Source organism: Canis lupus, chromosome 11, assembly GCF_003254725.2.
Source record: "Canis lupus dingo isolate Sandy chromosome 11, ASM325472v2, whole genome shotgun sequence".
Classification (NCBI taxonomy): Eukaryota; Metazoa; Chordata; class Mammalia; order Carnivora; family Canidae; genus Canis; species Canis lupus.
In genome coordinates, this window is record NC_064253.1 from 73,384,565 (window position 1) to 73,407,118 (window position 22,554).

Consider the following 22,554-nt stretch of genomic DNA (forward strand, 5'->3'; position numbering starts at 1 on the left):
CGAGGTGAACTTAGCACTTCGGACAATGGAAGGAAGACTTGGCTGTGGCCTAGTTAGTGGTATTAGTTGCAGAGAAATCATCAGCATGAAACCAACAAAAACTCACATAGGATTCAGGGATGGTAGGAACGAGGTCATCCATCTGGGACATGGAACTCCAGGCGCCTGAGAACCACCACGTTACAGAGCAGGGGTGGTTTCTCAACATCAACATCATGGTTTAAAAGAAACCTATCCCTGGATTCTGAACCGTCCTACCCCGATGGCACACTCCTGCAGAAACCCCTGACGGGTGATTGGTGTGCAGCGTGCTTTTCTGGTCAGAAAGCAGAACACTGGAAACAAGTGGAAACACTTTTTTTTTTTTTGCGTGTGTGTCAATTAAAAGAAACTGCATCCTTTGTTACTCAATGTAATGGCACCCTGGTTTTTACATACAGTGACCTGCCATCTGACTCTGGTTATTAGGAGTCACTGTCTCTCTCTCTCTCTGATCAATTCAATATTGACTTGATGGATCTGAAACAATGATGATCCACCAATAAGTAGAGTTTGGGGAATCTTTCTGCTTTAGCATGTCAGCACTCCTCCTTCTCCCAAACCACGACAGAGTAAAATTCAATGATAAAAAAACAAAAAAAGTAAAGAACGCCAGAACATTTTTAAAAGACTTTTTTATTGTCCATTTTCCAAAGAAATAATAGTAACAAAAAAAAAAATCCAAAGACACCTTATTAAAAGTATTTATTCTTAGTGTGGAGAACATAATTTCAAGGTTCCACATTGTTTGAAAGAATATTTATATCCAAGACTTTGAGAGTGGAATCAGAAAGGCAGAAGGACCCAAAAGAAAAAAAATAGGTGGTAAAGAGAATTCCGAACAACTTGGTTCCATTCTATTTGAAGCAGAATTTTAAATAAGACAGTAAGTCCATGAACATTTCCTAAGCAAACAAAACCTCCATCTTCTTGGAAAGATTAAGGCAGTCAAGGGAATCTGAAAAACACCTGGTGCTATTATGACCAAGGTGCCTGCTTTCCTGGTTCCACGCTGTATTTCAATGTAGAAACACCACAAATGTAGGTAATGTAATTACATTAGACACTCCATGATAATTCTGGGGGAAGAGAAGCCTCTGTTGTGTAGCTTACAGATGAAGTCAAAGACCTTGGGAGGTGTTTTGGTCAAAAATGGTCTAGACTCTAGAAGAAATCATTCAGCTCCTTCCACGGCTGTTGTGGAAATAGGTTTCACATAGTATGGACCCTCACTCAGGTAAGTTCTGAGCCTCAAATAATTTGGATTCCCAAAGATTTCTGCAACTGTCTTTGAATTGGCAAGTGCTTTCACCAGTTCATACTTGGCATCCTTTGAAGCCTTGTCATGCTCCACAGACCGATCCATCACATATTCCACAAACCCCGGACTATTAAACATAAGTTTCTGAGCCCACGGTTGATTTGCGATGGCCTGAAATGGAAAGCAGAAAGAATAAAACTCCTCTGAGCCTTCAGAAGTGCAATGTGTTACTTGTAGCACAATCCTTAGAAACATGAACCTTAAAAATGTTACTTTTGGGGCCGTGTGGGTGGCTCAGTCCATTAAGGGTCTGACTCTTGATTTCAGCTGAGCTGCAAGAGGGAGGCCGTCTGCTTGAGACTCTCTTCTCCCTCTCCCTCTGCCCCTCCCCCAGCTCACATTTTCTAAAATAAATAAAAATAAATCTTTTAAAAAAATGTTACTTTTGTCTAAATAAATTTCCTCCTGAAAAGCTAACTTAAGAAAATAATCTAGGGGCGCCTGGGTGGCTCAGTCAGTTAAGCATCCGACTTTTGATTTCTGTTCAGGTCATGGTCTCAGGGTCATGGGATTGATCCCCACGTTGGTCTCTGTGCTCAGTGTAGAGTCTGCTTCTCTCTCTCCCTCTGCTCCTCCCCCAGCTTGTGTGCGCTCTCTCTCTCTCACTCTTAAAAAAAAAAAAAAAATCTAGATATTAAAAAGCTATACAAAGATGTTCATCATAGTGTGAAAGTTATAATATAAATGTCTAATTCTGGGGGGATCAGTAAGTAAATTATGGTATATGGTAAGAAAAACTTAAATAAACATTAAGAATAGTATTTATAAAGAATGTAAATCTATGGATATGAAAAAGTGGATCCAAATTATAGACATGGCATAATTATAACAGTGGAAAAATAAAAACAAAAACTAGAAAAGACTACCCTGAAAAAACTCTTATACACGTACACAAGATGATATTTTTGAGAATGTTCAATGTAATACCATTTGTAATGGAGAACTACTGAAATATGCACTGATAGGAGAATGATTCACTATAGCTCTACACTGAAATAATAACTTTATTTCTTTTAAAGATTTTATTTATTCATTCACGAGAGACAGAGACAAAGGCAGAGACACAGGCAGAGGGAGAAGCAGGCTGCATGCAGGGAGCCTAATGCAGGACTCGATCCTGGGTCTCCAGGATCACACCCTGGGCTGAAGGTGGTGCTAAACCACTGAGCTACCTGAGCTGCGTAGTTTTTTGTTTTTTAGAATTTTATTTATTTATTCATGAGACACAGAGAGAGTCAGAGACACGGCAGAGGGAGAAGCAGACTCCTGTGGGGAGCCTGATGGGGGACTCGATCCCAAGACCTGGGGTCACGACCTGAGCCAAAGGCAGATGCTAAACCGCTGAGCCCCCCAGGTGCCCCAGGGTCCTGGGTTTGACAAAGCCCAGACCAGAGTCAGGTTCCCTGCTCAGTGGGGAGTCTGCTTCTTCCTTTCCCCACCCCCTCCCCTGCTTGTGTGCATGCATTCTCTCAAATAAGTAAAATCTTCAAAAAAAAATTTCACAAAAAACTAAATAAACACTAACACTAAAAGGAAATACACAAAACAGGTCTGACTTTAAGTAATTTCAAAAATTTCTACTTTGGGGAACCCGGGTGGCTCAGCGGTTGAGCATCTTCCTTTGGCTCAGGGCGTGACCCCAGGGTCCGGGGATCGAGTCCTTCATCGGGCTCCCTGCATGGAGCCTGCTTCTCCCTCTGCCTGTGTCTCTGCCTCTTTGGGTCTCTCATGAATACATAAATAACGTCTTAAAAAACATTTTTTTTTTTTTTTTTTTTTTTTTTTTTACCTCACCAATGTTTTCCAAAGTTTAAAATAATCAGCAACTTTTATGAGAGCTGACACTGCTTAACTCAACCTCGTGGATTTGGAGAGATACCTGAGTTAGTCCCTCAAGGTGAGTAAGAGGTTATCAAGCAAAGTTGAGGAACAGTGTTGTAGGCAGAGGGCACATAAAGGTCCAGAGATATGAAGCAGTTTGGTATCACTAGTCCATTAAGGGCCAAAAGGGGACTGGCAGGCAATAAGGCTCAGGAAGGAGACTAGGGCAATAAGGAGCTTGCTTGATGACAGGTAAGGAATCTGGAATAAATTCTGTGATCCACAGAATCCTGTCCAAACCTCTGCCACAATACCTAACACCGTTGACTGAAACAATCTGCACATCGGTCTCCCTCACTGGTCTACACTAATAGCACAGGGCAGAGACTGCATACACTGTACACGCCCAGGATTCACATGCTGAACTAGCCTCGTCCCAAAAGGACCCGTGAAAAAGAAGAGGATGCCTACCGTGAACACTTTTAAGGCAGCGCAGTGCAGTTCAGGGAAGGGTTGGTTACTGATACCACGGAAGAGCTCCAGAGGATCCCGAGATAAAGCAGAGAACCAGGATTCCGTCATCCGCAGGAGGTCCTCAGTCTGCTGCTCAGGCTACAGGACAGAAAGGAAAAAATCTCAAGCCTTCAGAAGTCAGGAAGTCAGGAAGCCTGGGTTTGACGGCACGCCGTCCTTAGTCAGCTACGTGACCTCTAAGTCTGGGGCATCCGTCCCCAAACCTAGCTCAGACCTCCCCGGCTGCTGTTTCCTGATGGGGTTGATTAGACAAATTCTAGGGTCTTCTCTCTCCAGGTCTAATCCTGGATGACTCCACTTTAACTTAAAAAATGTCGCTAGTAATATAGTGAGGATCTTCTTTACTAAAAGTTGAGTAACACATTAAGTTAACCAGTGTTATGTAGACTTATATATATTTATTCTCCCAAACATATCCCACTGTCCTCCATTAATTTCCCAATCTACTCACCGGTATATAAAAAATAGAGGAAATTGCATCCAAACACCTAATTTTGAGCTCTGTTGAGGCATTCTTTGCTTGATAGCCTATTTTCATGAGCAAGCGTTCAAAGCGAGTTCCTTTGAAGGATAACAAAATATTTTTATTGTAGTAACATACACATAAAATTTATCATTTTAACCACTTTTAAGCATACTGTTCAGTGGTACTAAGTACCTTTTGATGTGCAACTGTCATCACTATCTGTCTCCTGAACTTTTTTCATCATCTCAAACCAAAACTCTGTATTCCTTAAGCAGTAACTCCCCATTTCCCCCAGCCCCATCCCCTGATAACCAGTATTTTACTTTCTGTCTCTGTGTATTTAACTAGTCTAAGTACCTCATGTAAATGGATATTTGTCCTTTGAGTCTGGCTTATTGCACTTAGCACAATGTTTTCAAGGTCCCTGCGTGTCACAGCATGTAAGAGACTTTCATTCCTTTTTTTCTTTTTTTTTTTTGGTCACATTGGTCCATGTCCAGTGTGGAGCCTAATGTGGGGCTTGAACTCACGATCCTGAGATCAAGACATGAGCTGAGATCAAGAGTTGGGACACTTAACCAACTGAGCCAGCCAGGCGCCCCTCATTCCAATGTATGACTGGATATCTCATCATATGTATATGCCACATTTTGTTTATCCACTTGTCCATCAACAAAATTTGGATTTTTTTCTCGTTTTGGCTATTGTGAATAATGTTGTGAATACAAGTGCACAAATATCTTTTGAGTTCCTACTGTCAATTCTTTTGGGTGTATATCTAGAAGTCTATTTGTTGGATCACATGGTAATTCAATGTATAATTTTTTGAGGAACCACCATAATGTCTTCCACAGCGGCTATACCGCTTTACAGGCCCACAAAATATGTACCAGGGTCCTAGTTTCTCTACATCCTTTGTTAGTGCTTGTTATTTTCTGTTTTTGTTCTCTCTCTCTCTCTTTTTTTTTTGTCATAATAGCCATCCAAATGGGTATGAGGTGAACAATGAGATTTTTTAAATGTATGCTTTCAGGGACACCTGGGTAAGCATCTGCCTTCGGCTCAGGTAGTGATCCCGGGTTTGGGGATCGAGTCCCACATTGGGCTCCCTGCAGGGAACCTGTTTCTCCCTCTGCCTGTGTCTACTTCTCTCTCTGTGTCTCTCATGAATAAATGAATAAAATATTTTTTAAAAAAGTATGCTTTTATATTACTGACCTCTAGCAACCTACACAAAAAAAATTAAACATGTAGTCAGAGACCAAGTGATAGGCCTAAAACATGTTCATATGCAAAACAGCATGTATTTAGGATAAACTGCAGAGGATTTGAAATTAAAGGACCTAGATTTGAGTATGAGATGCCCCACAGTCTGTATCTTAAAAAATCTTCTTGACTTTTTTGAATTTCAGCTACCTTATCTATAAAATGAGAATGCCGTAGTATGTTCTTTGCAGGACTGAAAAGGATTATATCATAGGTAAAAGCACTTGGAAAAGTATATATAACAAGGATACCAGTTGTGATACACAATAGTATACTAATTTTCAATTCAAGATTAACTTCATAAGGGTTTTAATGGTGCCCATATTATTTTTTGTAAAGAATTCAGAGTCCTTTAAGACACTCATGGATGTGGGATCCCTGGGTGGCGCAGCGGTTTGGCGCCTGCCTTTGGCCCAGGGTGCGATCCTGGAGATCTGGGATCGAATCCCACGTCGGGCTCCCGGTGCATGGAGCCTGCTTCTCCCTCTGCCTATGTCTCTGCCTCTCTCTCTCTCTCTCTCTGTCTCTCTGTGTGACTATCATAAATAAATAAAAATTAAAAAAAAAATTAAAAAAAAAAAAAAAAAGACACTCATGGATGTGCCTTTAAGACACTCATGGATGTGCCATCATTCTGAACATAAAATTTGGAACAAATTTTTGGTTTTTTCTTCTAGGATATTACAAATATAAAACAAATGTATATTTTCAATTAAATATTCACAATCCTGGGGATCCCTGGGTGGCTCAGCGGTTTAGCGCCAGCCTTCAGCCCAGGGCGCGATCCTGGAGTCCTGGGATCGAGTCCCGCATCAGGCTCCCTACAGGGAGCCTGCTTCTCCTTCTGCCTGTGTCTCTGCCTCTCTCTATATATCTATCATGAATAAATAAACAAAATCTTTAAAAAATAAATAAATATTCACAATCCTGAGAAGCAATAATTTACCCTTTTTATGAACAAAGAAAACAAGCCTATAGTAATTAAGTGAGGCTATGATCAAAAAGCCAAGTCAGTGTTGGAACCAGGACATGAATCCAGTCTTTCTGACTCCAGCCCACAGTCTCTGGACCATGAATACTACCAAGGAAGGTGTAGAGGGGACACAGTGTTTGGTCTAGCCAGTAAAAAATAAACAAAAATTCAGTAATAATTATGAGGCTTTCTAGGAAAGAGTCCAAGGTCACAGTAAAACGACTAGCATCTGTAAAAGTACTTTCTACAATGTAGTTAATACACCAGCAAGTGAGCTTATATATTGAGTCCTTGTCAAAAATGAAGATACCCCTAAACAAGGCCAAGGAACGCTAAGTCATACCAACCTGTTTTTTGTAAAACTTGTTTTCCTTCAATGTTGGATCCCAGGATTCCAACTGTGTCTACTGCTACACCAATCATGGTGGGGTCCTGACTTTCTGTCATTTCAAAGACTTTTTCCACAAAGACAGGATAACGCTCACAGATCTGTTGAGGACTATCCATGATAGCCAGGTTTCCAAAAAACTTCACAAATCCTAAAGATATTTACAAAAACGTATGTTAATAGAAGAGGAAGACCCCACAAATTGTGGGCTGTATGTCTTCACAGAGATGGTAATGAACTACAGGCCAGGAAGGGGAGAAGGGTTACAGTACTGTACTCCACTGCCTGGCAATCACACAGCCCATAGGAGGCACCGAGGGACCTGTGATGTGAGGGTGTCAACAGAGCTGGATTCAAATATTGAAACAGTGTCATATGCAAGAGGAAGAGCAAAGAACAAGGACCACTGGATATGAATTACAGGAAGGCAAGTTTGGAGAGGTTGTTAGGAAGAAATTTTTTTAAGTAAGCTCTATGCCTGATGTGGGGCTTGAACTCAAGACCTCGAGATCAAGAGTTGCATGCTCTACGGATTGAGTCAGCCAGGCAACCCAAGAAATTTTTAAACAGAGATGTTTATCGGTGAAGTAAACTAGGCTACCTAAGGAAGGAATACATTTCCGATTTCTGCAAGTGCTCAAGAAAAACTAATTAACCATGTTCTGGAACAGCATGGCTGGAGTGGATCCTATATTAGATAAAGATTCCAACAGAGATTTGCTCAATCTATGAAACATAGTATAAATGTCAGTAGTTTCTTTTTATTTATGTTGCTTTTGACTAAGGTTCAAGGGAAACTATCCTAATGCTCTGAACAGCAATGGTATTTCCAGAAAATCAGAACCAATAATATATAGCTCCCAGGGCAATAGATTCCACCTATGGGGCAAAGGGTATCATCTAAAGGGAATCTGCTCTAAAGGAAAGGAAATAATCCCTGGCCTCTCCTATCAGAGATAACTCAGAAAAAACATGCACCATCATTTTAAAAGAAATCAACATTTCTTACCTGGCAAATAGAAGCTAGAAAAAGGGTCTGAATCTGCCCCAACAATTATATTAGAAATCTGATCAATTACTCCTTCTTGAGCAAGGTACTGTCGTCCATGATGAGTATATGCCAGTGATGTCACCATTTCTATACAGGTGGCTCTGAAATGTCAAGATTTTGCATGTGATTAGCAGAATTTATAAATGCTTTCATAGGCTATCTTACTTAATTCTTTTAATCAGAAAGGTCAGTGATCCTGGCTCTACTTTTTTTTTTTTTACAGATTTACTTATTCATGAGGGAAACAGAGAGAGGCAGAGACACAGGCAGAGGGAGAAGCAGACTCCATGCAGGGATCCCGATGTGGGACTCGATCCTAGGACCCTGGGATTTCGACCTGAGCCAAAGGCAGATGCCCAATCGCTGAGCCACCCAGGTATCACCTGGCTCTACTTTTCAGATGAAGAGACAAGGATGAGAAGATTGCAGTGATTTGTTCTGAATCACATAGTTATTACAAGGTAGAGTTTAGACTTAAATTTTAACTGATTAGAGCTGCTTCCTAAACAATTTTAATTTTGAAATGTCTCACACATACAAAAGTAAAGAGATCAGTGCAGTAAGCCTCCATGTACCCACATAGTTATCAAGATTTTGCCTTGTATGAGATTTTTGACAAGATTTTGCTTTTCATCTTTTTTTCCTCCATTTTTGCTGAATTATTTTAAAGCAAATTCTAGGTATCCAGCCATTTATCCCTGAATACTTCAGTATGCATTTCTAAAAAACATCAATTATAATGCCACTTCCACATATTTTAAAAATTGACAAAAATTCTTGGTATCAGGGCGACTGGGTGTTCTAGTCTGTTAAGCAGCCAACTCTTGATTCCAACTCAGGTCATGATCTCAGGGTTCTGGGATCAGGCTCCACATGTCAGGCTCTGCACTCAGCTTCAGGATTCTTTCCCTCTGCCCCTATCCCCGCTCTTGCTCTCTCTCTAAAATAAATAAATCTTTAAAAAAAATTCTTAGTGTTACCTAATGCCTACCCATGGTCAGATTTCCCCAAATAATTTTTTTTAAAGTATTTTTATAGTTGTCCCCAAGGTATTTTAACAGACTATTTGCAGGTTCTTCTCCTGTATATTATAAAATTTGTATAAGGCTAAAAATATTTAAGGCTAAAAAATTAGTTTAAAAAACTAATTTTGTTATTAGGAATGTTTTGAAACAATGTAACTCAAATGCTTTGAAACAGTGCAATTGGTGACTTATGTGCAAATGAGTTCAAGAAATTTAGTCACATTTAAAAAACATGACAATCAGAAAATCACTTAAGGAAAACAAAAATCTGTGTGTGCATGAAGGTGATTAACTGTAGTGCTAATCTAACAGCAAATTATTTGAAGCAAAGTCAAGTGTTCAACAGTTAGGATATATTAGTAAACTGGAATATCAACAAGGTAACATTTGTAAGATATTAAAGGTGACTCAGGAAGTAGAGGGCTGGGAGTGAAGAGAAAGAATCAACATTGCTTGGAGGACCTATGTCAGCCAATGTATGGGTCTCTATGGCCAATTCATTTAATCCTCATGTCTTCTTTACAGAGTTGTTACTGTTCCATTTGAGACATAAGGAAACTAAAGTACAGAAAGGTTATAATACATTGTTCAAGGTCAAATAGCTAATAAGTAGCAGAGAAGCATGGAAGCTCAAGTCTTGCCCATTTTCAAAGGCCACTATTTCTTCTATCATGCCATAGTGCTATTATTTAACAACGCCAAAAAAATGTGTAGAATAACCTATTAAGTAATACAAAATAACAGTTACCCAGTGATTGCAAAAGCACACATGCCTAAGGACAAGGAATATGGTTAATCTAAAGTAGCTGAATTGTCATGGGGCTCTGCTAAGTTCCAGCATACTGTGACAATGTAACTTGAATAATTTCTTTCTTTTTTTTTTTTTTTTTAACTTGAGTAATTTCTAAAGGCCCCTTCTTCAGATTTTATTTATTTATTTATGACAGACACAGAGACAGAGAGGCAGACACAGGCAGAGGAAGAAGCAGGCTCCATGCAGGGAGCCCAATGCAGGATTCAATCCTGGGTCTCCAGGATCACACCCCAGGCCAAAGACGGTGCTAAACCGCTGAGCCACTGGGGCTGCCCTAAAGGCCCCTTTCTTCAGGACAGTGGTCAAGAGAGTGCTACCTAGGCCCAGGCTCTACTAGGGAAGATCATTTGAAGCCCCAAGGCTGTTTTCCGGATCTCAAAAAAAAAAAAAAAAAAAAAGACATTTGGTTTTAGAGCTCTCTCAGCCAACATACCTGACCAGCACATCCTCCCCAGTCAACTCTCTGAGGAGCTGGGTTACCAATCCACTGGTGGTACAGTAGGTTAAAGATTCTGGTGACACAGAAGAAATCTCTACAATTAACTGAAAGAAGAAAAAAAAAAAAAAACAGAAAAAGCAAAAAGGTCTTAACAGCCGCAAATCTGTTAGAGTTCATTTTAAATTAAACACAAGATTAGGCACTTTTGTATAACTGAGTTTTTAAAAAAATCAATTTTTTGTCTCCATAAGTAGAAAAACTTCATTGAACCCATAAGAATTACTTCGGCACAGAAATACTCTATTATATCTGATTGTATCTGTGTTTTTTCTTTTTTAAGAAATCACCAATTCATTAAACAGAATACAAAAGCCTGAATCAGCAAAATGATTGTTAAAAATCATTCATTCATACATTCTATTAGTCATTCACTCATTCCACAAGCCTGAGGGCTTTCTGAGATATAGGACACTGAAGGATTTTAAGCAGAGGAATGATAGAATCAGATTTGAGTTTTTAAAAGATCATACTGACTGCATCTGAAAATAGACAAGTGGTATCAACATGAGAAGAGACCAGTCTGGATGCAAATGTAGTAGTCCAGGTGAGAGAAACTGGTAGTTTTTTTTTTTTTTTTTTTTTTGGTAAGATTTTATTTATTCGTGAGAGACACAGAGTGAGTCAGAGACACAGTCAGAGGGAGAAGCAGGTTCCCTGCAGGGAGCCCGATATGGACTCGATCCCAGGTCTCCAGGATCAGGCCCTGGGCCGAAGGCGGCGCTAAACCGCTGAGCCACCTGGGCTGCCCAGAAACTGGTAGTTTAAACTAAAGCGGTGGTAGCTATATCAAGGAAGAGAAATGCATGGTTTATTATTTTATTTTATTTTATGATAGTCACAGAGAGAGAGAGAGAGAGAGGGGCAGAGACACAGGCAGAGGGAGAAGCAGGCTCCATGCACCGGGAGCTCGATGTGGGACTCGATCCCGGTCCCCAGGATCGCGCTCTGGGCCAAAGGCAGGCACTAAACTGCTGCGCCACCCAGGGATCCCCTATTTTTATTTTTTAAGTGCATGGTTTATTTTTTTTTTTAATTTTTTTTTTATTTATTTATGATAGTCACACAGAGAGAGAGAGAGAGAGGCAGAGACACAGGCAGAGGGAGAAGCAGGCTCCATGCACCGGGAGCCCGACATGGGACTCGATCCCGGGTCTCCAGGATCGCGCCCTGGGCCAAAGGCAGGCGCCAAACCACTGCGCCACCCAGGGATCCCATAAGTGCATGGTTTAATAAGTAAAACTGACAGTATGATGACCTAATGGATATGTGGTAGGGAGAGCAAGGCCTCATGCAGAGCCAGTCTGTTGCTATTTTTTATTAGAGCATGGGCTGGGTAAAGAAGCTTAGGAGTTTAGGGACGCCTGGGTGGCTCAGCGGTTGAGTGTCTGCCTTTGGCTCAGGGTGTGATCCTGGAGTCCTGGGATCAAGTCCTGCACTGGGCTCCCCTGCAGGGAGCCTGTTTCTCCCTCTGCCTGTGTCTCTGCCTCTCTCTCTGTGTCTCTCCTGAATAAATAAATAAAATTAAAAAAAAAAAAAAAAGAAGAAGCTTAGGAGTTTGGTTTGAGTATGAGTGTGAGGGGCCTAGAATACATAGGTCCAAAGGGGGAACAGTCAGTAGGCAGTTGGACATGAAGGTCTGAGTTCAGAAGAGAGGTCTGGGTTGGAGGTCTATGAAGTCATCCCATGTAGATGGGAACTGAAATCATAGGATGAATAAAATTGCCTAGAAATGAATGTATAATGAGAAGAGGGGGTTTGGGAATTTACCTTCATGAATTCCAAAAATTAAAAGTTCAACAGAGGATAATGAACCAGGAGACAGAAAAGAAACAGCTAGAGAGGCAGAAGGGAAACCAGGATAGCATGGTATTAAGATATGCCCAGTAAGAAAGTGTTTTAAATAGGGAATCAGACTGTCAAGGGTTCCATTTTGAATATGCAGCCTCTTAACTATATGGCTTGGGTCAGCTACTGTATTAATAGTGAAGTCAGTGATAATCATGTGTAGGGTTTACCATAAAAATGGACAATATATGTGGAGATTCAGCACAATGCTAAGTACAGAGTGGGTGCAAATGAGTCATTTCTTCATATTAGTACTATTTCAAAGTCCAGTTTTGACATTATCTCCTATTATAGTACTTTACGTAGTCTGCCATGATAATTTTTTAGATGACTGCCTGACACATTAGGCTGAGGGTTCACCTCCACGTACCCAGCTATTGAATATAGGGTCTTATAAAGACTAGATGCTCAATAGATGGATGTTAACAAGACATCTTGCCTTTCAGTGGTAGCTCTATTGCATTCTGAATGGCAGGCATGAGAAGGGGTGCCTGGGGGGCTCAGTCGGTGGAGTGTCCAACTCTTGATTTCGGCTCAGGTCATGATTTCAGGGTCGTGAGATCAAGCCCTGCGCTGGGCTCTATGCTGAGCTTGGAGGCTGCTTGCGATTCTCTATCTCTCTGCCCCTCCCCCTGCACTCACACTCTCTCTCTCAAAAACAAAACAAAACAAAATAAAACTGCCTGCTTTAGTCTTACCTCATATACTCTGTATCGAACGATGTCGTTTGTTTTCATTACCCTTTTCAGATCATCCAGCAGATTGCTTTCAAATAAAGCCTCCAGTCCAGCTTGGGTTAGTGATATTTTTGACAGGGATTTAATGGCCTTATAAGGAAAGAAAATACCTCTTAAGTCATAAAGATGCAGAATACTTAATACCTACTTCATGAGATGGATGTGAAATTAGTGTGTGGAATGCATCTTGCTCAACGAGCACTATGTTTTAGTTATCATTATTTTAAACTGAAAAAGATACACATAGTATTCCCTATAGAAAATGCACGATGTGGGCAGCCTGGGTGGCTCAGTGGTTTAGCGCTGCCTTCAGCTCAGGTCGTGATCCTGGAGACCTGGGACCGAGGCCCATATCAGGTTCCCTGCATGGAGCCTGCTTCTCCCTCTGCCTGTGTCTCTGCCTCTCTCTCTGTGCCTCTCATGAATAAATAAAATCTTAAAAAAACAAAAACAAAAACGGATGACGTAAATTTTCTTACCAAGCAACCTAATATAAGTTCCATGATGGATAATTTAGATATGTGTATTTTAGAAAACAGAAGGGGTTTACTGGTATTTATATGACACCATTTACTTATCTGACACCATCTATGTGAGGCTGCAAATTCAACTATACAAATCATCCATCCTAAACTTCCACCCCTCAATCCAGAAGGCCTTCCTTTGTTTTTTAGGATACTCTGTGTGCTTAGGCTGATGGTTCTAGGTGACTCACCGCTTTAGCTACAGACAGATTGTCTCCACCAATACAATAAACGATCTGTTTTAGTAATTCGCCATTATTTAGAATCTCAGTAACAGCATCAGAATTCTCAACAATTCTTCCGACCTGAAATAAAAATGCAATCAGAAATTCCCTTAGTGTGCATTTATCTTAGGGGTCGATGATTCAGCTCTAAGACAAGCCATTAAAAATTCCAAATGAAAAAAAAAAATTCCAAATGACCCAAATTCATTAAAGCTGAAGACACTCATGATATAGGCACAATACTGAAAAGAAAGACAAAAGTTAACAGTAGGTAAAAAATAGAGACACTCCAGTGAAAGAAGACAACACAAATTCTAGTTCTATCAATTTTTAGCTACAGACCCTGAGCAAATTAACTAACTTCTTTAGTTAATTCTTTACAGGTTTCTATCTGTAAAATGTGATCATAATACTTAACTGCAGGGTAGTTATGACGATGGAAGGAAACTAAATAGGATAAGTACCTACTATGGCGTCTAGCATATAAATGGTCAGAGAATCAATCAACACTTTCTCCTTTTTTGTTGAAATAATACCTCCAGGTGAGAAAAAGAAAAATAGTACTTGATGCCTCCTAGATAACTGCTTGGGTCCTAACATCTCAACAATATAATCCTTAGCAGCAACTCTTCACCCAAATAGTATTTTGGTTACTAGGGTTGTAAGAGTTACTGTCTCAATTTCTTGGTTTGGTGACCTTTACAATAGCACCTTTTTTATGCCCCTATAATAAGAGCTACTTTGGCAATTACTTCCTCTAGATTAGGAGCTCCCTGAGGGGAGGAAATAGGCTCTATTTATCTTGATAGCTCTAACAGTATATGGTACAATGTCTGGCATGTACAAGGAATTCAGTCAGCATTTGATGAAGGAGTATTTCAGACAATACTTACTAGAACCCCTTACTTTAGCCTGGATGCTCCTGCTTATAGTTAGCTACGCACACTAGAATAGACGAGACACCTCCTAGGGACACAGAGAGATCATGTTTTGTCTCTCTGTCTTTGGCACCCAACACAGAGCCTGGTCCAGAGCAGGCGGTCACTAAATGTCAGTTTCCTTATTATGTGCTAGTAAAATTTCATACCTGGGATAGAGTCAGAATTTTTACGGAATCATCGGGGTGAGTCAGTCCCTTCTGAAGGTCAGCTCCGAGGTTCCGGGCTATGTGAACCGGCTCCATAGCTTGGAGCAATCTCTCCAGAATGGATACACACAAAGTGGTCTGTTCCCTAAAGGAAATGTCATAGGTCTCATTAGTTTGTGTCCGGCCAGGTACAAAGTAACAACCTGAAGCCTGGCTCAATGAAGATCTCTTCCACACCAGACTTCCTTTAAAATACTAACTTCTACCAATTTATTAAACATTTACTAAGTACCTATATATTCTCTAGCCTCAACGAGCTTAGTCTAATGGAAAATACAGAAAAACAGAAGGGCAATTATAATTCAGGTGGGTAAATATTATAGGTTAGGGTTGGAAATTCTGGGAGCTCAAAGAAGAACACAGGGATCAAGGAAGCCCTCCCAGAGGGGTAATAGCTGAACTAAAATTTTTTTTTTAAATATGATTTTTTTTTAAAATTTTTATTTACTTATGATAGTCACACAGAGAGAGAGAGGCAGAGACACAGGCAGAGAGAGAAACAGGCTCCATGCATCGGGAGCCCGACGTGGGATTCGATCCCGGGTCTCCAGGATCGTGCCCTGGGCCAAAGGCAGGCGCCAAACCGCTGCGCCACCCAGGGATCCCCTAGCTGAACTAAATTTTAAGAAAAAGTGGGAATTATCTAGAAGAACAAAGGTGTTCCATGTAGAAGGACATGAAGGGGTAGAGGAATGAGGTAGTGTTATACATTCAAGGAAGTACAGGGAGCTCCATATAACTGGGGTAAGAATGGGAGAGAAGTGGGGAGAAGGTAAAAGGGGAGGTATGAACAGGGAGAAATGAAACAGGAAAGATGCACAGAAGCCAGACTCTGATGGGGTTTTTTATCATCTACAGAATTCAGACTTTTTCCAGAAAGCAATGGCAAGCCACTAAGTGGTTTTAAACAGAAAGTAACTGATGAGATCTGACTTGAAGAAATTATTCTGTATTAGTTAGAGAAATATTTTTTCTGTTAGAAGGCAGGTGATGAGGGAGTGAAACAGTGTAGTAAGAAGAGATAGAGAGGCGGGAAAAGATTCACGAGGAATTAAAGATGTGAATTAATCAGAACTTGATGACTACCAGTTGTGGATATAGAAGGTATTTCAAGAATCACTTCTTCTCCTAATGGGCAGTACGTGTAAATAGCTCAGGCGCTCATATACTATTAACAGGAATATACAATTAAAGTGATTTGACTTTTCTAAAAGTTGATTAAGGGGCACCTGGGTGACTCAGCGGTTGAGTGTCTGCCCTTGGCTCAGGGTGTGAACCTGGGATCCTAGGACCGAGGCCCACATTGGGCTCCCCGCAGGGAGGCTGCTTCTCCCTCTCCTTGGGTCTCTGCCTCTGTGTGTCTCTCAGGAATAAATAAAATCTTTAAAAATATAAAAGTTGATTAAGCAATAGATGTAAAAAACCTTAAAAATGGACATAACTTTTTTAACTTTGGGATTCCACTTTGTATAACTGCACCTAAGGGAGTAATTAACAGTGTTTATACCCAAGATAACTGAAACCATATATCCACACAAGAATTTGTGTGTGGATATTCATAGCAATAGAAACAACCCAAATGTCCAGCAATTAATGAGTGGATGAACATAACCTAGTTTAATCATACAATGGGATATTATACAATACGGATGAAGTGTGGAAATATTACTCTAAAAGAAGCGGGACATAAAAAGCTTCTTTTTGATGGTGATTGCATTTATATGAATGCCCAGAACAGACAAATCCACAGAGACAGAACAGATTCTTGGTTGTCAGGGGCTGGGGGAGGGGCAGAGAGGAGGAAGGGGGAGGAGCGTCTGTTCATGCATATGGGCTTCTTTACTATTTTAACCATTTTTTTATTATACAGTTCTGTGTATCAAAGTTCATTCACATTGTTGGGCGAGCATCACCATCAACCACCTCTAGAACACTTTTATCTTCCCAAATGGAAAATGTGCTGCACTGTAGGAGGGATGCAGAGATGAACAGAATATGGCCCCTGCCTTCAAAGAATCATCCAACTAGAAGCAAACATGGAAAGAACCATAACATAATGCAACAGAGTCAAGCATTGTTAGCAGAAATAATGATAATGTGACAATGTCTCTCAGGAGATCTGAGGGCCAGTCACTTGAAACTGGAGTGGCCAAATGAGACTTTTTGGAGGTGACAGCACTTTACCTGAGCTTTAAAGAATGAAGGAATTTGGAGAGAGGGAGGGCGTTTCAGTTAGAAGGATTGGCATGCACAAAGTTAGGAAAAGTGCCAAGTCATGCACAAGGGAAAGTGTGCCACATGGTAGCTGAAGCAGACGAAATATTTGTAGAGGATGGAGGGAAAAGAGAGGCTGGAAAAGTAGGATGGAAATATACTGTAAGGGCCCAAATGCCAGGAAAAGTCATGATTTTACACTGTAGACAATGGGAAACCATGGAAAATATTTGAGACAAATGACCTAAGAAGTTAACGGTGGTTGCTGTGTGGGAAAAACACGCTGGACAAGGAAGCTTCAAGGTAATGAGTCAGACTGATGCAAAGGCCTAGCAAGAGGAAGAAAATGAGGGCCTGAAATAAAGGACACAGAAAAGGGGGCACCTGGGCGGCTCAGTAATTGAGCATCAGCCTTTAGCTCAGGGTGTGACCCTGGGGTCTTGGGATCGAGTCCTGCATCAGGTCCCTGCATGGAGCCTGCTTCTCCCTCTGCCTGTGTCTCTGCCTCTCTCTCATGAGTAAACAAATAAAATCTTTTTTTTTTTTAAAAAGATCAAATACAAAGAGCTTTTTAATCAAACAGTACAGATGTGCATAAAATGAAAAAAGTCGCCACCGTAAGCCCGACCTCTATACTCAGAATTCTGCGGCACGTCCCACAGTCAGGGTTACACCAGCCTGTGTAGGGGGGTGGGGCGAGGGGGCCTGAAATATCAAAAAAAATTTTTAAAAAAATACGCCCCATTTCGGGATCATAAACTGCGGCAATGTTCCTTTTTCTCCAACAACACACGTTAAGAGATTTTTCCGTGTCCACGTAGAGAGATCTGCCGCGACTTTTCTCATAGCCGCACAGGGTCGGAAATCATGGGCTTCCTCCCCTTGCAACGGGTACTTCGGTTGTTTCTAGTTTCCCGCTGCCCCCTCCGTGGTGCGTTTCTCTCCCTAAACGGCACATTTTGGGAGCGGGCCGACCTGCGGCTTCGATGTCTAGGGGTCGGGAACAACGAACGTTTAAAATGTGGACGGGATCTTGCCAGACTGCAAGAAGATCACCCCCCCCGACTTTCTAAGAGACGTCATCCATCCATCCATCCATCCATCCATCTGTTCCCGAGAGCCCGGCGGAGGGGGCACGGCGCCCTGCGGGGCCCGACGCGGCCGGGGTCGCGGGGTCGCGGGGTCGCGGCCGGGCCGCGGGCAGCCGCTCCGCCGCCGAGCCCGGGCGCCTCCCCCCCCGGCGGGCAGCCCGCCCCGCTGCACGTCCCGCCTCCGGGGCTCCGGCCCGGGGCCCTCCCGCCGGATCGCCGACTCCCGCGGCCTCCCCCAGGGGCACAGCCGGGCCGCTCCGCCGCGCGCCGGGGGCGGCTCACCGATGGTCCTCGTGGAGCAGGGAGAAGAGCGGGCCGAGGCGCAGCTCCGCCGCCGGCGCCCGCAGCTCGCCCAGCGGCACGGTCTGCAGCACCGAGTGCAGCGCGCGCAGCTCCTCCAGCGGCGCCTCCAGCCGCGACAGCTCCCGCAGCAGCGCCAGCGCCTGGGCCGCCATGGCGCCCTCCCGCGGGGGTCCGGCTCCGCCTCCGCCTCCGGGTCCCGCCCCCGCCCCCGCTCCCGCCCCCGCCCCCGCTCTCGCGGCCGCCCCGAGCCTCGCGAGATCCGCCAGCGCGCAGCCCCGCCCCCCGCGTTCCGGCCGCACCAATAGCGATGTGGGGCCTGCGGGCCGCGCGCGCTCGGGGGCCGCCAAGCCTCGCGAGGCCCGCCGGGGCGCAGCCCCGCCCCCCGGGTTCCGGCCGAGCCCGCCGCCGCCCCCGCGGCCGCCAAGCCTCGCGAGACCCGCCGGGGCGCAGCCCCGCCCCCCGGGTTCCGGCCGGGCCCGCCGGCCGCGCCCGGCCGCGCCAATAGCGATGTGGGGCCGGCGGGCCGCGCGCGCTCGGGGGCCGCCAAGCCTCGCGAGACCGGGGCCGAGCGGGGTCGCGGCCGGGCGTCATCGGGGGCGTCACCGGGGGCGCCGGGCGGGAGGCGCGGGCCGGCTGTCGGGGCGGCGTGCGCGTCTCCCGCGGCGGGCGGAGGCCGCCAGATGCCCGGCAAGCGCCGCGGGGACGATGAGGACCCCCGCGGGCCCAAGCGGCGTCGCGGGCGGCCCCCGGGGCCCAAGGCCGGGCTGTCGGCGGCCGCGAGGGCGGCGGTGGTGGAGGCGGCGGCGGCCTGGGCGGCGGCCGAGGCCTCGCCGGGCGGCGCGGACGCCGTGGGCCTCCTGCTCCCGGGCCAGACGCGGGTGAAGCGGCGGCGGCGGGTCATGGCCCTGGAGGACAAGATGAAGATCCTGGAGAAGCTGGAGGAGGGCGCGAGCAACACGGACGTGGGGCGCCTGTTCGGCGTCCACGAGTCCACCGTGCGCACCATCAAGAGGAACGAGGCGGCCATCAGGGCGAGCATGGAGAGCGTGTCGCCCGTCTGCGCCAAGGTGCTGTGCGTGCCCCGCGACGCCAACATCGAGAAGATGGAGACCGCGCTGACCTTCTGGGTGGAGGACCAGACCATCGGGGGGCGGCCCCTGACGCTCAAGGCCATCTGCAGCCAGGCCAAGCGCATTTACAAGCAGCTGGTGGAGACCACCGGCAAGGGCAACCCCGACAAGTTCCATGCGAGCAAGGGGTGGTTTGAGAAGTTCAGACACCGCTACAGCCTGCGGAATTCGAGGCTGATGGGGGAGGAAGAGCCGCTGGATGCCCAGTCGGCGCCCAGGTATTCCAAGCAGGTCCAGAGACTGATCAGGGCCAGAGGCTACGAGCCGCAGCAGGTCTTCAACGCCGAGGAGACGAGCCTGTTCTGGAAGTGCATGCCCTCGCGTACCTTCAGGGAAAAGGACAAGAACCCCGAAAGCTTAGAGGAAGCCAAGGACAGGATCTCCCTCATTTTCTGTGCCAATGCCGCCGGCGACAAAATGATCAAACCCTTGCTGCTTTATAAAGACCCCAATCCCGCCTGTCTTCTGGAAAAAGACAAGAAGCGCCTTCCTGTGTTCTGGCGGTCACACCCCAAAGTGTCACTAACCGCGGCCCTCTTTTTGGACTGGTTTCATAACTGTTTCATCCACCAGGCCCGGAGTTATTTGATAGAAAAAAATCTCGAGTTCAGGGTGTTGCTGATTTTGGACAGGGGTCCCAACCACCCAGACTCCTTATTCTTTGCTCACCCTAATGTTGACATTGTGTTTCTCCCTCTGGAAGGCACTAGCTACCTTCAGCCGTTGGATCAGGGTATAATTGAAGCATTCAGGAGGTACTACACCAAGCATATGTTCGACCACTTTGCCGACTGTATTGAAAAAAACCCTTGTCTTACTTTGAAAGAAACGTGGCAACAGTACAACATTGCTGATGCTTTGGTGGTGATAAAAGAGGCAATGGATGACATAAAACCGGCTGCCCTTAATAAAGCCTGGTGGAAACTTTGGGATGATGTTGTGAACGATTATGCGTGTTTCCCCAGAGCTAATGAAGAAGTTGCAAAAATCATAGAGTCTGCAAAGCGGATGGACTTTAAATTCCTTGACATCGAAGAGGGTGAAATTAACGAGCTGCTCAAGTTTCAGGCTTTGGCCATAACCGAGAGAGAGTCTGCGTCAGTAAACACAGAAGAAGACAAGTCCCCGGAACCGGAGGTAAAGATGAATCTGAGGAAATTGAATGCTGTCTTACGCCAGGCCTCAGACCTCATTGATGCTGCAATTGATATGGATCCTTTCCTGGACCGAAGTTTGGCCTTTAAAAAAGACTTCAATAAATTGTTATATACTTACAAAGAGGTGCAAAAGAACCTACAAAATAAAGCAAAGGGGTTGAAGAAAGAAAATGAAGACCCGAGCAAAGAGGAGGAAATGTGGACAAAGGAGATGGATACAGAATCAGAGTCTGAAGGGGAGTCTGAATCTGAATCTGAGCCTGACTCTGAATCTCATAACGAGGAGAAGGTAGAGGGAAAGAGGGAGGATAAGAAGGCTCCAGAAGAAGATCCTGGACCCTCTGGCAGTGGCACTGAGACTCTTACTATATCTGAAGAATCTGCCAAAGTCATAAATGCAGAGTTGGACTTTTGGAATCTAACCCTGGAATTGAATCTGGAGAGAGTAGAAGTGCCTGAGTTAAAGGAAGAAGAGAATCCAGAGGCAGTTCCTTCCAAATGATAGCTCATGTCTTGCCATTCTTCCCTTGTTGCCCCAACATCCACCTTCATCATGACCATCCTTACCATCACCAGCCACACATCCGTATCATTTAGTCATTCAACAGACATTTATTGAGCATATGCTGTGTGGGGTCCTGTGCTAAACTTGGGGACATCATCTCAGGAAATCATCTCAGGATCTAAGGTAAATGGTCATTAACAGTGGCTGCATGTCTTACTAATGTAATAAGTATAAAAGATTACAGTCTTGATTTTCCTGGACTTTGGATAGAAAGGTTTTCTTAGGACCACAGCCTCATTTTCTCTAACCCCGTTTTTCCACAGGTACCAAGTTCTTCAATCACAGATGGAGATTTTTCTGGGTTGACCATGGTAGTTTGAGATTACTTGCATTTATTTTTTTTGTTGGCTTGTCTTTTAGAAGGCTTTATTTTCAAGTAATCTCTACTCCCAACATGGGACTTGAACTCAAGACCTGAGATCAAGAATCGCATGCACTGCCACTTAGCCAACCAGGAGTCCTGAAACTGCGTGCTTTTGAAAAGCTGACGCTCTTAGGTGAATTTTGTTAGTCCTCACTTTAGACCTGTGGAGGTGATATTAGCCCTTCCTTTACCAGCCCTCGCCCGCCAGAGCTCAGAGAGGTTACGGAATTGGCCCGAGTCTTCACAGCTAACCATGTAAATGATAAGACCAGGGCTGCAACTGATTACTGCTTTGTCAGACACTGCTGGAAGTGTGGGCCTTTAAGAAGTTTAGAGTCCCAAGGAATGAGACAGACAGTAAACGGACAATTAAAATAAACACAAAGGCTGTGAACTGGCAGCCTGCAAGCCAGATTTGGCTAACGGATGTGTTTTGTTTCGTCTCCCCAGCATACACATTTCCCGGCTCGTTAAGGTTCTGTTTACGTACAATACAATTCACCAATGTTAGGTGTATAGTTCAATTTTTTTTTAAACACTTGTGTAACCACTACCACCATCAAGAAATAGAATATTTTCCTTAAGTTAAAAAAGGTCACTTGTGTCCTTGTGTACTCAGTCCCTTACCCTGCCCCAGAAATATTTAAAAATTAAGATATTTTACATAAAAAAGCTGGATTAAAAAATTGCACACCCTGGCAACAGTGGTCTCTGCATTCCCGAAGGGCAACAGCCAGTCATTAGCTTGCTGCTTTTCTTGTTTGTTTGCAGCTCTCCATAGTTGCTCATGTTGAGTGCGGCAACAAGTGTGTACCAAGTGCCTTAGGGGAAATAGAGGACTGTGGGATTAACCCTGCAGAAAGCTGCTCAGAGCAGCTGGCCTAGAAAGATGAATGAGTTCACCGGGAAAGCATGGTGGGAACAAGAGTATTTTAAGCCAAGGAGAATTAGATGGGAGATCCTGGGAGGAGGAGGTGCTGTGGGGGATAGGAAGGCAGCTGTGTGTGTAGGTGTGGGTGTGCGCATGCGTGTGTGCATGTGTGCTTCACTTGTTTC

General features: G+C 44.2%; 2 protein-coding genes across 3 annotated transcripts; one reads left to right on the plus strand and one right to left on the minus strand.

The window, feature by feature from the left end:
- Positions 1-657: 657 nt before the first annotated feature.
- On the minus strand, positions 658-18,476 carry PSMD5 (proteasome 26S subunit, non-ATPase 5). Of its 2 annotated transcripts, XM_025432648.3 has the most exons (10): positions 18,262-18,473; positions 14,615-14,759; positions 13,495-13,608; positions 12,741-12,869; positions 10,132-10,241; positions 7,818-7,960; positions 6,768-6,959; positions 4,167-4,276; positions 3,653-3,793; positions 658-1,471 (listed from the first exon to the last, which is right to left on the minus strand). In XM_025432648.3, exons 1-10 carry the CDS (start codon positions 18,432-18,434, stop codon positions 1,214-1,216), a joined length of 1,515 nt encoding a protein of 504 aa, XP_025288433.1. In that variant the 5' UTR covers positions 18,435-18,473; the 3' UTR covers positions 658-1,213. The 2 variants fall into 2 exon arrangements, with proteins under 2 accessions (XP_025288433.1, XP_025288434.1); XM_025432649.3 differs by lacking the exon at positions 12,741-12,869 and having other exon boundaries at positions 18,262-18,476.
- LOC112649744 (tigger transposable element-derived protein 1-like) lies at positions 18,433-21,912 on the plus strand. Its single transcript, XM_049115952.1, has 3 exons — positions 18,433-18,456; positions 18,588-21,257; positions 21,398-21,912. The coding sequence occupies exons 1-2, from the start codon at positions 18,433-18,435 to the stop codon at positions 21,069-21,071; spliced, it is 2,508 nt and encodes an 835-aa protein (XP_048971909.1). The 3' UTR covers positions 21,072-21,257; positions 21,398-21,912.
- The last annotated feature ends 642 nt before the right edge of the window (positions 21,913-22,554 follow it).

Bases quoted from the DNA above. Each gene is read 5' to 3' on its own strand.
- LOC112649744 (XM_049115952.1), top strand. From the start codon at position 18,433: ATGGCGCCCTCCCGCGGGGGTCCG. The intron at 18,457-18,587 runs GCTCCGCCTCCG...CCGCACCAATAG, and splicing joins CGCCCTCCCGCGGGGGTCCG to CGATGTGGGGCCTGCGGGCC.
- PSMD5 (XM_025432648.3), bottom strand. From the start codon at position 18,434: ATGGCGGCCCAGGCGCTGGCGCTGCTGCGGGAGCTGTCGCGGCTGGAG. The intron at 10,242-12,740 runs GTAAGACTAAAG...TTCTTCTTTCAG, and splicing joins TTCGATACAGAGTATATGAG to TTAATTGTAGAGATTTCTTC. The intron at 7,961-10,131 runs GTATGTTGGCTG...TTGACATTTCAG, and splicing joins GGGGAGGATGTGCTGGTCAG to AGCCACCTGTATAGAAATGG.